The sequence below is a fragment of the Salmo trutta genome, chromosome 2, assembly GCF_901001165.1.
Source record: "Salmo trutta chromosome 2, fSalTru1.1, whole genome shotgun sequence".
Classification (NCBI taxonomy): domain Eukaryota; kingdom Metazoa; phylum Chordata; class Actinopteri; order Salmoniformes; family Salmonidae; genus Salmo; species Salmo trutta.
This window is the reverse complement of record NC_042958.1, coordinates 10,065,671-10,080,643: the sequence shown is the minus strand read 5'-3', so window position 1 is coordinate 10,080,643 and position 14,973 is coordinate 10,065,671. Positions and strand designations below refer to the sequence as shown.

At 45.6% G+C, this 14,973-nt stretch overlaps 1 protein-coding gene across 1 annotated transcript in view; it reads right to left on the bottom strand.

Moving 5' to 3' along the window:
• The window catches only part of LOC115150309 (activin receptor type-2B), a 61,168-nt gene that overhangs the window by 3,389 nt on the left and 42,806 nt on the right, over nucleotides 1-14,973 (bottom strand). The window contains exons 3-8 of the mRNA XM_029693463.1: nucleotides 12,914-13,020; nucleotides 10,476-10,624; nucleotides 6,664-6,810; nucleotides 6,434-6,577; nucleotides 2,175-2,323; nucleotides 1,036-1,150 (exon numbers count right to left, since the gene is read on the bottom strand). Of these exons, the coding sequence (XP_029549323.1) occupies nucleotides 1,036-1,150; nucleotides 2,175-2,323; nucleotides 6,434-6,577; nucleotides 6,664-6,810; nucleotides 10,476-10,624; nucleotides 12,914-13,020 (811 nt within the window). The remainder of the gene's footprint in view (nucleotides 1-1,035; nucleotides 1,151-2,174; nucleotides 2,324-6,433; nucleotides 6,578-6,663; nucleotides 6,811-10,475; nucleotides 10,625-12,913; nucleotides 13,021-14,973) is intronic.

Sequence of the window (14,973 nt, the reverse complement as noted above, 5' to 3'; positions counted from 1 at the left end):
GACCAGACAGGACTGTCAAAAAGTGCTCTTCACTGACGAGTCGCAGTTTTGTCTCACCAGGGGTGATGGTCGGATTCGCGTTTATCGTCAAAGGAATGAGCGTTACACCGAGGCCTGTACTCTGGAGCGGGATCGATTTGGAGGTGGAGGGTCCGTCATGGTTTAGGGCGGTGTGTCACAGCATCATCGGACTGAGCTTGTTGTCATTGCAGGCAATCTCAACGCTGTGCATTACAGGGAAGACATCTTCCTCCCTCATGTGGTACCCTTCCTGCAGGCTCATCCTGACATGAACCTCCAGCATGACAATGCCACCAGCCATACTGCTCGTTCTGTGTGTGATTTCCTGCACGACAAGAATGTCAGTGTTCTGCCATGGCCAGCGAAGAGGCCGGATCTCAATCCCATTGAGCACGTCTGGGACTTGTTGGATCGGAGGGTGAGGGCTAGGGCCATTCCCCCCAGAAATATCAGGAAACTTGCAAGTGCCTTGGTGGAAGAGTGGGGTAACATCTCACAGCAAGAACTGGCTAATCTGGTGTAGTCCATGAGGAGGAGATGCACTGCAGTACTTAATGCAGCTGGTGGCCACACCAGATACTGACTGTTACTTTTGATTTTGACCCCCCCTTTGTTCAGGGACACATTATTCAATTTCTGTTAGTCACATGTCTGTGGAACTTGTACAGTTTGTCTCAGTTGTTGAATCTTGTTATGTTCATACAAATATTTACACGTTAAGTTTGCTGAAAGGAGGTTTCTTTTTTTCTGAGTTTAGTTAGTACAATCTTTAAAGCAGTGTCTCCATGATGTTCTTTGTTCATAGTTAGTATGATCTTTAAAGCAGTGTCTCCATGATGTTCATAGTTAGTATGATCTTTAAAGCAGTGTCTCCATGATGGTCTTTGTTCATAGATAGTACTATCGATTTACTTGTCAGAAATAGCTCCCTGATTCCTGTTTACGGATAAAAAGTAGTTAACTAAAATCGGGAACAGGGCGCCATAGGGGACGGACTGATGGTGACCCACTCACCTGGCCATGAGTGTCCCCTGGGGGCTTGCCCGGCTCGAACCGCACCGCCAGCCCAAAGTCTCCGATGATGGCCGTCAGGTCCGTCCGCAGCATCACGTTCTTACTCTTAAAGTCCCTGGAGGGGAGAAGGAAGAGAGGACGGGGGGGGGGGGTCAGTGAAGGTGTAGAGCAGGGCTATTGAACGGCATGGCAGCAGGGCTATTGAACGGCACGGCAGCAGGGCTATTGAACGGCACTGCAGCAGGGCTATTGAACGGCACTGCAGCAGGGCTATTTAACTACATGGCTCGAGGGCAAAACTGGGTCATGTTTAGTAGGGCACAACGTAGCAAAAACTTTTGCGGTAGAAAACAGAAAAGCGTTTTCTTATCGGACAAGTTCAGGTAATACCTCCCCATTTCAAAACGTTGCCTGCCTACTGAATCAGAGCCTGGTTTTCTTTTCTACCAGATCAATTAACGTCAGTGATTGGCCTGAGAGTTTCCTTCCCTGGTGTCCAAGGTCTGAAAAGGACCATATAGTATTTCATTGAATAACCCTGGCTTAGAGAGATAGGATTGGCCCCACAACTGGTTTGGGATCAGTTGGCCCTTTGTCATGATCCGTCTTATCATGAACTACACACAAATAAAGAAGAAAGACCCGCTGCCCACAGAGAACGGTCCTGTCTAGACTTATGGCACAGTTTGATCAGAACAGAGACCCGCTGCCCACAGAGAACGGTCCTGTCTAGACTTATGGCACAGTTTAATCAGAACAGAAAGACCCGCTGCCCGCAGAGAAAGGTCCTGTCTAGACTTATGGCACAGTTTAATCAGAACTGAATTGAAGTGTTTTCCTAATGGCATAAAGTGTAAACAATTTTGATTTCCTTCAATCAAATAAAATTGCAGTCAAGAGGTTTGAGTACTGTTAAAAGAACAGATACCCTCAAGGATAGATCCCTCCGGATTGTAGAATGATGACACAAGGGCCCGCAGAGTGAACAAAAATGTAGCATAATCATTTCTACGGTATAGGATTACCTTAACTTACCAGATAGGTCAATGAGAAAACAGAAATGCTGCTCGAACCAGACCCCAAGTCTAATGTCTCGCATTCTTCTCACACAAACCAGTGCTGACCTCGTGTGCCCTTACCTGTGAGCGATGGCCGGTTTGGGTCCCTCTCCTTTGTAGCGAGGAACGTCCTCATGCAGGTAGGCCAGCCCGCAGGCCATGGTCTCAGAGATGTGACACAGCTCAGTCCAGCTGATCGCGTTCCCCTTCAGATAGTCTGTCAGGGAGCCCTGGAGTATACACACAGGCAGACATACACAGAACAAGAGAGAAAGAGCGAGAGAGAGCGAAAGAGAAAGGTTGAGCGAGAGAGAGAAAAAGAGAAAGGTTGAGCGAGAGAGAGAAAAAGAGAAAGTGAGAAGTGGAGCTGTTAACAACAAGATAAAGTAAGACATTCCGAGAGCACACTAAATAACTTTTCAATGATTGAACTGGGGAAAATATAAGTGTATTTGACCGCAGAGACAGGGTTGCTATCATTCATACATAGTTTATTGTCCGAGATCAATGAAGGCCAGCCACTGAGGTCTGTCAAATCGAGTGCTATTAAACTGTAGCAAAACAACTTTCGCGGAATTGAAAATTCAACAGCGAGGAAAATAAAAAGGCAATACCTCGGATAGGGATGGGCACAGTTATTTGAATATCCAAACCAAAAAAAGTCAAGGGGTCTAAACACTTTCCGAAGGCATTGTGTGTATATACAGTACCAGTGAAAAGCTTAGACACCACTACTCATTCCAGGATTTATTTTATATTTTTACTATTGTCTACATAGTAGAATAGAAGTGAAGACATCGAAACTATGACATAACACATATGGAATTATGAAGTAACCAAAAAAAAGTGTTAAAAAAATCTAAATATATTTTATATTTGAGATTCTTCAAAGTAGCCAACCTTTGCCTTGATAACAGCTTTGCACACTCTTGGGATTCTCCCAACCAGCTTCATGAGGTTGTCACCTGGAATGCATTTAAATGAACAGGTGTGCCTTGTTAAAAGTTAATTTTCTTTCCTTCTTAATGTATTTGAGCCAATCAGTTGTGTTGCGACAAGGTAGGGGTGGTATACAGAAGACAGCCCTATTTGTTAAAAGACTAAGTCCAAATTATGGCAAGAACAGCTCAAATAAGCAAAGAGAAACGACAGGCCATCATTACTTTAAGACATGAAGGTCAGTCAATGCGGAACATTTCAAGGACTTTGAACGTTTCTTCAAGTGCAGTCGCAAAAACCCATCAAGCGCTATGATGAAACTGTCTCTCATGAGGACTGCCACAAGAAGACCCAGAGTTGCCTCTGTTACCTCTAATGAATTTATCCTCTGCACCAGACTCAGAAATTGAAGCCCAAATAAATGCTTCAGAGTTCAAGTAACAGAAACATCTCAACATCAACTGTTCAGAGGAGACTGCATGAATCAGGCCTTCATGGTCGAATTGCTGCAAAGAAACCACTACTAAAGGACACCGTTAAGAAGTAGAGACTTGCTTGGGTCAAGAAACACAAGCAATGGACATTAGACCGGTGGAAATCTGTCCTTTGGTCTGATGAGTCCAAATTTGAGATTTTTGGTTCAAACCGCCCCGTCTTTGTGAGACGCAGAGTAGGTGAACAGATGATCTCCGCACGTGTGGTTCCCATCGTGAAGCATGGAGGAGGTGGTGTGATGGTGCTTTGCTGGTGACACGGTCTGATTTATTTCGAATTCGAGGCAAACTTAACCAGCATGGCTACTACAGCATTCTGCAGCGATACGCCATCCCATCTGGTATGCACTTCGTGGGACTATCATTTGTTTTTCAACAGGACAATGACCCAAAACACACCTTCAGGCTGTGTAAGGGCTATTTGACCAAGAAGGAGAGTGATGGGGTGCTGCTTCAGATAACCTGGCCTCCACAATCACCTGACCTCAACCCAATTGAGATGGATTTGGATGAGTTGGACCACGGAGTGAAGGAAAAGCAGCCAACAAGTGCTCAGCATATGTGGGAACTCCTTCAAGACTGTTGGAAAAGCATTCCAGGTGAAGCTGGTTGAGAGAATGCCAAAAGTGTGCAAATCTGTCAAGGCAAAGGGTGGCTACTTTGAAGAATCTCAAAAATATTTTGATTCGTTTAACAATTTTTCAGTTACTACATGATTCCATATGTGTTATTTCATAGTTTTGATGTCTTCACCATTATTCTACAACGTAGAAAAAAGTAAAGATATAGAAAAACCCTTGAATGAGTAGGTGCTCAAAACTTTTGACCGGTAGAGTGACTGTGGTTTATATAAATTCATCAAAAAAATAAACGTCCCTTTTTCAGGACCGTGTCTTTCAAAGATAATTTGTAAAAATCCAAATAACTTCACAGATCTTCATTATAAAGGGTTTAAACACTGTATCCCATGCTTATTCAATGAACCATAAACAATTAATGAACATGCACCTGTGGAACGGTCGTTAAGACACTAACAGCTTACAGACGGTAGGCAATTAAGGTCACAGTTATGAAAACGTAGGACACTAAAGAGGCCTTTCTACTGACTCTGAAAAACACAAAAAGAAAGATGCCCAGGGTCCCTGCTCATCTGTGTGAACGTGCCTTAGGTATGCTGCAAGGAGGCATGAGGACTGCAGATGTGGCCAGTGCAATAAATTGCAACGTCCGTACTGTGAGACGCTTAAGACAGCGCTACAGGGAGACAGGACGGACAGCTGATCGTCCTCGTAGTGGCAGACCACATGTAACAACACCTGCACAGGACCGGTACACCTGCGGGACAGGTACAGGATGGCAACAACAACTGCCCGAGTTACACCAGGAACGCACAATCCCTCCATCAGTGCTCAGACTGTCTACAATAGGCTGAGAGAGGCTGGACTGAGGGCTTGTAGGCCTGTTGTAAGGCAGGTCCTCACCAGACATCACCGGCAACAACGTCACCTATGGGCACAAACCCACCGTCGCTGGACCAGACAGGACTGGCAAAAAGAGTGACGGTTTTGTCTCACCAGGGTTGATGGTCGGATTCGCATTTATCGTCAAAGGAATGAGCGTTAGACCGAGGTTTGTACTCTGGAGCGGGATCGATTTGGAGGTGGAGGGTCCATCATGGTCTGGGGCGGTGTGTCACAGCATCATTGGATCATTGCAGGCAATCTCAATGCTGTGCGTTACAGGGAACTGGTGCAGTCCATGAGGAGGAGATGCACTGCAGTACTTAATGCAGCTGGTGGCCACACCAGATACTGGCTGTTACTTTTGATTTTGACCCCCCCTTTGTTCATGGACACATTATTCCATTTCTGTTAGTCACATGTCTGGAACTTGTTCAGTTCATGTCTCAGTTGTTGAATCTTGTTATGTTCATAGAAATATTTACACATGTTAAGATTGCTGAAAATAAACGCAGTTGACAGTGAGAGGACGTTTCTTTTTTTGCTGAGATTCAACATTTTTATAAAACAGTTTTGTTTTTCTGAGAGCGCCCCATAAAAAAGTAGTGTCCGGTAACCTACACACATTTCATGCCTGTAGCTTGTTGTTATTGTCGGTCAATGACAGCGGCGCTACAGCCAGAGGCTACATGTGTAGAAAGTGAAGTAGACAAGGACAGGGAGCGCAGCAAAATAGCCACAATTAGCCTTGTTAGCTAGCTAGCTGGCCAGCTTAGCTGGCTAGTGTAGCTAGATAGCTTCTTTATATCGATTTGATGCAGTCAAGTCAGACACTACCAGATGAGATGTTAGAGAACCTATCGCAGTAACAATTTTGTCCAACTTGCGCGAGTAGTTTGGCTACTTTTTCACTCTCCCTCAGTGCCACACAACATCCCTGCTCCTCCCCTGTCCCTACACCACCCTTCCGTGCTGAAACAACTAGCAGAGTGCACCGCCTCTCCCGAGTTGAGCGAGCAAGTTCCCATTAAAAAAAACAATACATCTTTAAAACATTTACTTTAACTATCTAGATTTTGTAAATTAAAAAAAAAAAAACATTTTAAAAGTGAAATAATTTCAAACTCCCATCCCTACTCTCGGAGAAACAAAACAAAGCGTTCTAAGTGTCAATAAGTAAATAGTCGGTTTCTGTAGCAAGCCTGATATAGAAGGCTAGAGAACATTGCTAAAGCTCAGTGGTAGGATCTTGTGGGGGCTAATTGATGTAAACGAATGACCCAGACTTGAAACAGCTAGTTATACAAGTCTTTGCTGAGAGATACCCCAAACTGGATGTAATAATGTCATCACTTTAATGCCCCTCCCCCAAACCTCTCCCACCCTAACCACCCCTCACCTTAACACCTCTCCCTCCACCCCCGTTTCCCCTACTCCTCCTCCTCACCCTCTGGTGGAACTCAGAAATGAGCCACAGCTCCATCTCCAGGTTGGTCCCTCGCTTCTCGGCCGCAATGTAGCGCAGCAGGTTCTCGTGCTTCATCCCCGGCGTGAGGAACACGTCCCGCTCATTCATCCACGACTGCTTATCCTGTGGGAGGACACACAAACGTTACATCAACTCTTCAGAGGGTACACAAACAGAGAGAATGTTACATCAACTCTTCAGCCACTTACCTGAATGGGGAAGACCTTGACAGCCACGTATTCGTTCATCATCTGGGCCTTCCACACGCAGCCGAAGCGCCCCCTTGCCTTGATCTCCAGCAACTGCAGGGGTTTGAGCCCCACCAGGGGGGAAGGAGGAGGAACTAGGCCAGGATCCTGGTAGATAAATAGGTCAGAGGTCAGTACAGATAAACACTGGGACATTACATTCAACAAGCCTATGAGGATCGAGTGCCGCTCACAACATACTTACGACTTCTATAATAACTGGAGCTTTGATATCAAATGAAAAACTTCTAAAACTCTGTTGCAAAACAGTTTAACTTTAAGAAAAACAAATAAGCCCTAGATCTACACATGCTAAAGACTGACAGTAATATACTAACAACAGTCCTATAGGAGGGACCTATATAACAGTGGTCCTATAGGAGGGACCTATATCACAGGGCAGTGGTCCTATAGGAGGGACCAATATCACAGTGGTCCTATAGGAGGGACCAATATCACAGTGGTCCTATAGGAGGGACCAATATCACAGTGGTCCTATAGGAGGGACCAATATCACAGTGGTCCTATAGGAGGGACCTATATCACAGTGGTCCTATAGGAGGGACCTATATCACAGTGGTCCTATAGGAGGGACCTATATCACAGTGGTCCTATAGGAGTGACCTATATCACAGTGGTCCTATAGGAGGGACCTATATCACAGGGCAGTGGTCCTATAGGAGGGACCTATATCACAGGGCAGTGGTCCTATAGGAGGGACCTATATCACAGGGCAGTGGTCCTATAGGAGGGACCTATATATCACAGGGCAGTGGTCCTATAGGGGGGACCTATATCACAGGGCAGTGGTCCTATAAGAGGGACCTATATCACAGTGGTCCTATAGGAGGGACCTATATCACAGTGGTCCTATAGGAGGGACCTATATCACAGTGGTCCTATAGGAGGGACCTATATCACAGTGGTCCTATAGGAGGGACCTATATTACAGTGGTCCTATAGGAGGGACCTATATCACAGTGGTCCTATAGGAGGGACCTATATCACAGTGGTCCTATAGGAGGGACCTATATCACAGTGGTCCTATAGGAGGGACCTATATCACAGTGGTCCTATAGGAGGGACCTATATCACAGTGGTCCTATAAGAGGGACCTATATCCCAGGGCAGTGGTCCTATAGGAGGGACCTATATCCCAGTGGTCCTATAGGAGGGACCTATATCACAGTGGTCCTATAGGAGGGACCTATATCACAGTGGTCCTATAGGAGGGACCTATATCACAGTGGTCCTATAGGAGGGACCTATATCACAGTGGTCCTATAGGAGGGACCTATATCACAGTGGTCCTATAGGAGGGACCTATATCACAGTGGTCCTATAGGAGGGACCTATATAACAGGGCAGTGGTCCTATAGGAGGGACCTATATCACAGTGGTCCTATAAGAGGGACCTATATCCCAGGGCAGTGGTCCTATAGGAGGGACCTATATCACAGTGGTCCTATAGGAGGGACCTATATCACAGGGCAGTGGTCCTATAGGAGGGACCTATATCACAGTGGTCCTATAAGAGGGACCTATATCACAGTGGTCCTATAGGGGGGACCTATATCCCAGGGCAGTGGTCCTATAGGAGGGACCTATATCACAGTGGTCCTATAGGAGGGACCTATATCCCAGGGCAGTGGTCCTATAGGAGGGACCTATATCACAGTGGTCCTATAGGAGGGACCTATATCACAGTGGTCCTATAGGAGGGACCTATATCACAGTGGTCCTATAGGAGGGACCTATATCACAGTGGTCCTATAGGAGGGACCTATATCACAGTGGTCCTATAGGAGGGACCTATATCACAGTGGTCCTATAGGAGGGACCTATATCACAGTGGTCCTATAGGAGGGACCTATATCACAGTGGTCCTATAGGAGGGACCTATATCACAGTGGTCCTATAGGAGGGACCTATATCACAGTGGTCCTATAGGAGGGACCTATATCACAGGGCAGTGGTCCTATAGGAGGGACCTATATCACAGGGCAGTGGTCCTATAGGAGGGACCTATATCACAGGACAGTGGTCCTATAGGGGGGACCTATATCACAGTGGTCCTATAGGAGGGACCTATATCACAGTGGTCCTATAGGAGGGACCTATATCACAGTGGTCCTATAGGAGGGACCTATATCACAGTGGTCCTATAGGAGGGACCTATATCACAGTGGTCCTATAGGAGGGACCTATATCACAGTGGTCCTATAGGAGGGACCTATATCACAGTGGTCCTATAGGAGGGACCTATATCACAGTGGTCCTATAGGAGGGACCTATATCACAGGGCAGTGGTCCTATAGGAGGGACCTATATCACAGTGGTCCTATAAGAGGGACCTATATCACAGTGGTCCTATAGGAGGGACCTATATCACAGTGGTCCTATAGGAGGGACCTATATCACAGGGCAGTGGTCCTATAGGAGGGACCTACAGTGGGGAGAACAAGTATTTGATAACCTGCAAAATCGGCAGTGTTTCCTACTTACAAAGCATGTAGAGGTCTGTAGGGGGGACCTATATATATCACAGGGCAGTGGTCCTATAGGAGGGACCTATATCACAGGGCAGTGGTCCTATAGGAGGGACCTATATCACAGGGCAGTGGTCCTATAGGGGGGACCTATATCACAGGGCAGTGGTCCTATAGGAGGGACCTATATCACAGGGCAGTGGTCCTATAGGAGGGACCTATATCACAGGGCAGTGGTCCTATAGGGGGGACCTATATCACAGTGGTCCTATAGGAGGGACCTATATCACAGTGGTCCTATAGGAGGGACCTATATCACAGTGGTCCTATAGGAGGGACCTATACCACAGTGGTCCTATAGGAGGGACCTATACCACAGTGGTCCTATAGGAGGGACCTATATCACAGTGGTCCTATAGGAGGGACCTATATCACAGTGGTCCTATAGGAGGGACCTATATCACAGTGGTCCTATAGGAGGGACCTATATCACAGTGGTCCTATAGGAGGGACCTATATCACAGTGGTCCTATAGGAGGGACCTATATCACAGGGCAGTGGTCCTATAGGAGGGACCTATATCACAGGGCAGTGGTCCTATAGGAGGGATCTATATCACAGGGCAGTGGTCCTATAGGAGGGACCTATATCACAGGGCAGTGGTCCTATAGGAGGGACCTATATCACAGGACAGTGGTCCTATAGGGGGGACCTATATCACAGGGCAGTGGTCCTATAGGAGGGACCTATATCACAGGGCAGTGGTCCTATAGGAGGGACCTATATCCCAGTGCAGTGGTCCTATAGGAGGGACCTATATCCCAGTGCAGTGGCAGCCGACTACCTCTAGATGGCGGTGGTAATTAAAAGAGGCTTTGCATGGCAGCTTAGGGGCTGCTAACAAGATGGCCTCCAAAGAAGAAGGGATACAAAAAAGAGCGAGCAAGTGGAAGAATAGGAGTGAGAAACCACAAACAGGAAAGAGGTAGCACCACATAAGATAATTCAACAGCTACATTATCTCTACAGACAGAAAGAGCCAATACCACCGACAGACAGGAGGACCACAATGGACATAAGTGTGGACTTTGTTTTTTTAACCCTCAATGATTTATTTTTGTGTGTAGTATTGTTGTACTTGGCTGAGGCAAGTCGGCACGCATTTTAAATGTTTCAAATAAATTCATTAATTCAAAGATGAGTACAGAAGAGTGACGGGAAGCAAAACTGAATGAGACAGAGCTAAGGAGATGGGAGGGAGATGGTTAGGGGAAACTGGCCGACCTCGTTGATGTCCACGTGGCCATAGGGCGGCTTGCGGTGGCGGTACATCCAGAAGGCCAGCAGCAGGGCCATGGAGAGCATGGTGATAGGCAGCAGTGAGTAGACCAGCACATTGAGTAGGGTGGGCATGGGGGGAGGCGGCTTGATCACTGGAGGGACAGAGAAAGGGACAGAGAGAACACAGTGTTACCGAGAGGAGCGAGAGAGAATAGTAATAGGTGCAGTATTAGGTAGGTGCAGTATTAGGTAGGTACACAGTATTGTTTTCTCCTTTAAGCCTTGCTTTGACTTCAACGCACAAAAAGGTTTGCTGCCTGGATGTCTGTGTGCTCAATATCATTTTTATGCTATTATCCTGGGCAGAATTGCCCCTACCTTTTCAAGACTTGCAGTCTGCAAACAAGGGTTGTAAGTCAATACTCGTGTGGCCTCTTGCACATTTCAGTCCGTCATATTTAACCTGTTAGGGCTAGGGGGCAGTATTTACACCGCCGGATAAAAAAACGTACCCGATTTAATCTGGTTACCACTCCTACCCAGTAACTAGAATATGCATATACTTATTAGATATGGATAGAAAACACCCTAAAGTTTCTAAAACTGTTTGAATGGTGTCTGTGAGTATAACAGAACTCATATGGCAGGCAAAAACCTGAGAGATTCCTTTACAGGAAGTGGCCTGTCTGACCATTTATTGTCTTTCTTTGTCATCTCTATCTATTACAAAGGATCTCTGCTGTTACGTGACACTTCCTACGGCTCCAATAGGCTCTCAGAGCCCGGGAAAAACCTAAATGACGTAATTCAAAGCCCTGGCTGAAACACACGAGCGCTTTTGCTAAGTGGTCTATCAGAGGACAAAGGGCTTAAGCTCGTGCACTGGCCGCCCCCGCCTTTCTGTTTTTCCCTCTATTTACCGAAACGCAGATTCCCGGTCGGAATATAATCGCTTTTCTACGAGATAAATTGCATAAAAATTGATTTTAAACAGCGGTTGACATGCTTCGAAGTACGGTAATGGAATATTTAGACATTTTTTGTCACAAAATGCGCCATGCGCACGACCCTGATTTACCATTTCGGATAGTGTCTAGAACGCACGAACAAAACGCCGCTGTTTGGATATAACGATGGATTATTTGGGACCAAACCAACATTTGTTATTGAAGTAGAAGTCCTGGGAGTGCATTCTGACGAAGAACAGGAAAGGTAATAACATTTTTCTTATAGTAAATCTGATTTTGGTGAAGGCTAAACTTGCCGGGTGTCTAAATAGCTAGCCCGTGATGGCTGGGCTATGTACTTAGAATATTGCAAAATGTGCTTTCACCAAAAAGCTATTTTAAAATCGGACATAGAGTGCATAGAGGAGTTCTGTATCTATAATTCTTAAAATAATTGTTATGCTTTTTGTGAACGTTTATCGTGAGTAATTTAGTAAATTGTTAGTAAATTCCCCGGAAGTTTGCGGGGGGTATGCTAGTTCTGAACGTCACATGCTAATGTAAAAAGCTGGTTTTTGATATAAATATGAACTTGATTGAACAAAACATGTATGTATTGTATAACATAATGTCCTAGGTGTGTCATCTGATGAAGATCATCAAAGGTTAGTGCTGGATTTAGCTGTCTTCTGGGTTTTTGTGACATTATATGCTAGCTTGAAAAAATGGGTGTCTGATTATTTCTGGCTGGGTACTCTGCTGACATAATCTAATGTTTTGCTTTCGTTGTAAAGCCTTTTTGAAATCGGACAGTGTGGTTAGATTAACGAGAGTCTTGTCTTTAAATAGCTGTAAAATAGTCATATGTTTGAGAAATTGAAGTAATAGCATTTCTAAGGGATTTGAAAATCGCGCCACAGGATTCAACTGGCCACAGGATTCGTCCCACCTAGCCCTGAGAGGTTAAGATCCTACAATTCCCCTCTGTGAAGACCGTTTGGGAACAAAGTCAATAGTTCACCCTGGGTGAGGCCCACGGAGCTTCCAACTCAACATACACCAACTTCCAGCTGGTATAGGTTTCACACAGATGTCAAATATAATATCAACCTACTGAGTTTCACTTCACACCAGCCAGGGGTTGGAATACCAACATAACAAGATATCATAATAGTATGATACTATAGCAAAGCATATGATATTTGCTCTGAAACAAATGGAGCGAGCAGTGATTGGGAAAATCAAATACTCCAAAATGATGACAAAAGCCCATTCAGATATAGGTCAATATAAAGTGTACATCTGACTAGCCCTTGAAATCTGAGTATGGGAGTGAACGTTGCAATTCAGGTGTAGCCTAGCCATAGAAATATAATAATTAGAAGAGACGGTACTACTCAACTCCGTGTTCTGTGTTGGGTGGACCGGCGGCCAGATCTATTTTCTGTGAATGTAACACAGATGAAAGAGTCGGCGTCCAACAGGTCTACTTACTTGGTCCATTGACATCGGGCAGGTGGGTGAACCTCTCGTTGCAGAAGTTCCCCTCGCAGCAACAGAAGAAGACCTGAGGATTCTCCTCTGTCGCCACACACTCTTGCCTGAGAAAAAAAAGACAACATTTTAGCGACCGTCAAAGGGAAACGCTTTAGTCTAGAGTAGAGAAGGGAGCGCCTCAGCTTTCTGCTGACTTCAGTATTTGAGAGGGCCTGTGGTTATACACTATGCCGGGTCGTGTTCAGAAGGGAAGTTCCGTTATGAAAAGCAGTGAAACAGGAAGGTTCTACCAGAAACTGTTCAATAAGAAACTCTGTTTTAATATCGTTTTCCGTTGCAAGACATTTTGAAAAGCTTTACTACTGTGTGCCCTACTGAACACGACCCGGAAACAGAATTAGGGCCAATGACCTGTTCAGACACCTAACTAACCCTTAGCTAACCACCTCCTTCCGTTCCCTTCCCTCGCCATGCAACGCTCACACTATTGACTTCTTGACCTCAGTGGAGGACAGGAGGGGGAGGAGGGAGAGGACTAGCAGTGTCGCCATCATCGGCCCGTGTCAGCCTGGCGTGTCATTGGGCAGTGTCCTCTCCCCTTAAAGAGCCAGAGCCAACGGAGAGGCCAGCCAGTCGACCCTGACAACACTGGAAGGGGGCCCGGATTAAGGGCTGCTTGGCCTTGTGGGGGGGCGAAGCGAAGGAGTCTCCTCAAGCTGTCCCGATATGAACACCAACTCCCAACAGTAGAATGGTTGTAATCATGACGCAAATTTGAAGATTGAGATTTTAAAGACATCCACTGTATATCTGGAGTAGAGGGTTCACACTGACAACTGTGGCTTCCAGGATCAACTTACACACGATATAAAAGCATTTACATCAATGCATTCAAGGAACCTAGATCTTCATTCCCGCAGGGTAATATGTTGCACAGTTCATTCAGAACAGGACGGACCTCCTCACCGGTGGCGGCAAGATAACATATCTTTACCCAAGTCTAATCTACAACAGTCTCGAGTGTCTACAACAGTCTCGAGTGTCTACAACAGTCTCGAGTGTCTACAACAGTCTCGAGTGTCTACAACAGTCTCGAGCGTCTACAACAGTCTCGAGTGTCTACAACAGTCTCGAGCGTCTACAACAGTCTCGAGCGTTTCAAAAAAGCTTTTCGACTTAAGCCCGTCACTCAACACATTTCGATGTTTGGTATTTCCAACATGCACCAGAGGATCTGCTCGTCTGCTATTTTAAGAAGTGGCGACCTCTAGTTTAAGCAACCTGGGATTGCTGGCGTTGCGTTTCAAGATCAGTCATTGTTGCTGGCCCACTTTCGCACTGGCAGTCTCGATGAGGGAATCGTTTCATACATAGCCTTTTCATGGTGAGAAGCTAATGCAGCTTTAGAATTGAGCTTGTAGAAAACCTCTGGTTAAATACCCCAAAACAAAAGCCCTTTATGCATTGTTACCTTGGCTCTTCTCATTCAACACTATAAAACACAACAATGTTCATTCTTTTCAAGTTGATCATTTAAACCCCATGTACACATTTGTCTCACTCTGTAAACAACAATGCAGTGAATTGGTTTTAGCCAAAACCTTTTTTTCTCCCCTCTAACGTGTATCCGGGGAGAAGCGACTGTTTCCATCCGGAAACATCTATTCAACGATTTATCTGGGTCTTGGGAGAAAGGCCGGAAATAGATTGCAATGGCAACCAGTTGAAAAATCTACCGCACCACTCCGCCTGACTTTTCCAGCGACGGCGAAGCCTTGGTTATGGAGCACCTACGGGACCCGCCGGGTGCAGGGTAATTGTATATTCCAGTTTGACAGAGACATTTAATATGGAATCCATGCTTCCACGTCTGCATTGCTTGCTGTTTGGGATTTGAGGCTGGCTTTCCACATTGTGTCATCTGCTGATGTAAAAAGGGCTTTAGAAAAACATTTGATCAGTAACACTTCCTGTAGACGAAATAGAAACTAAAATGTTCAATAACACAAGCGAAACGTCGAAGACAAGCTCGTGTGAGGTTGCACACACACACACAC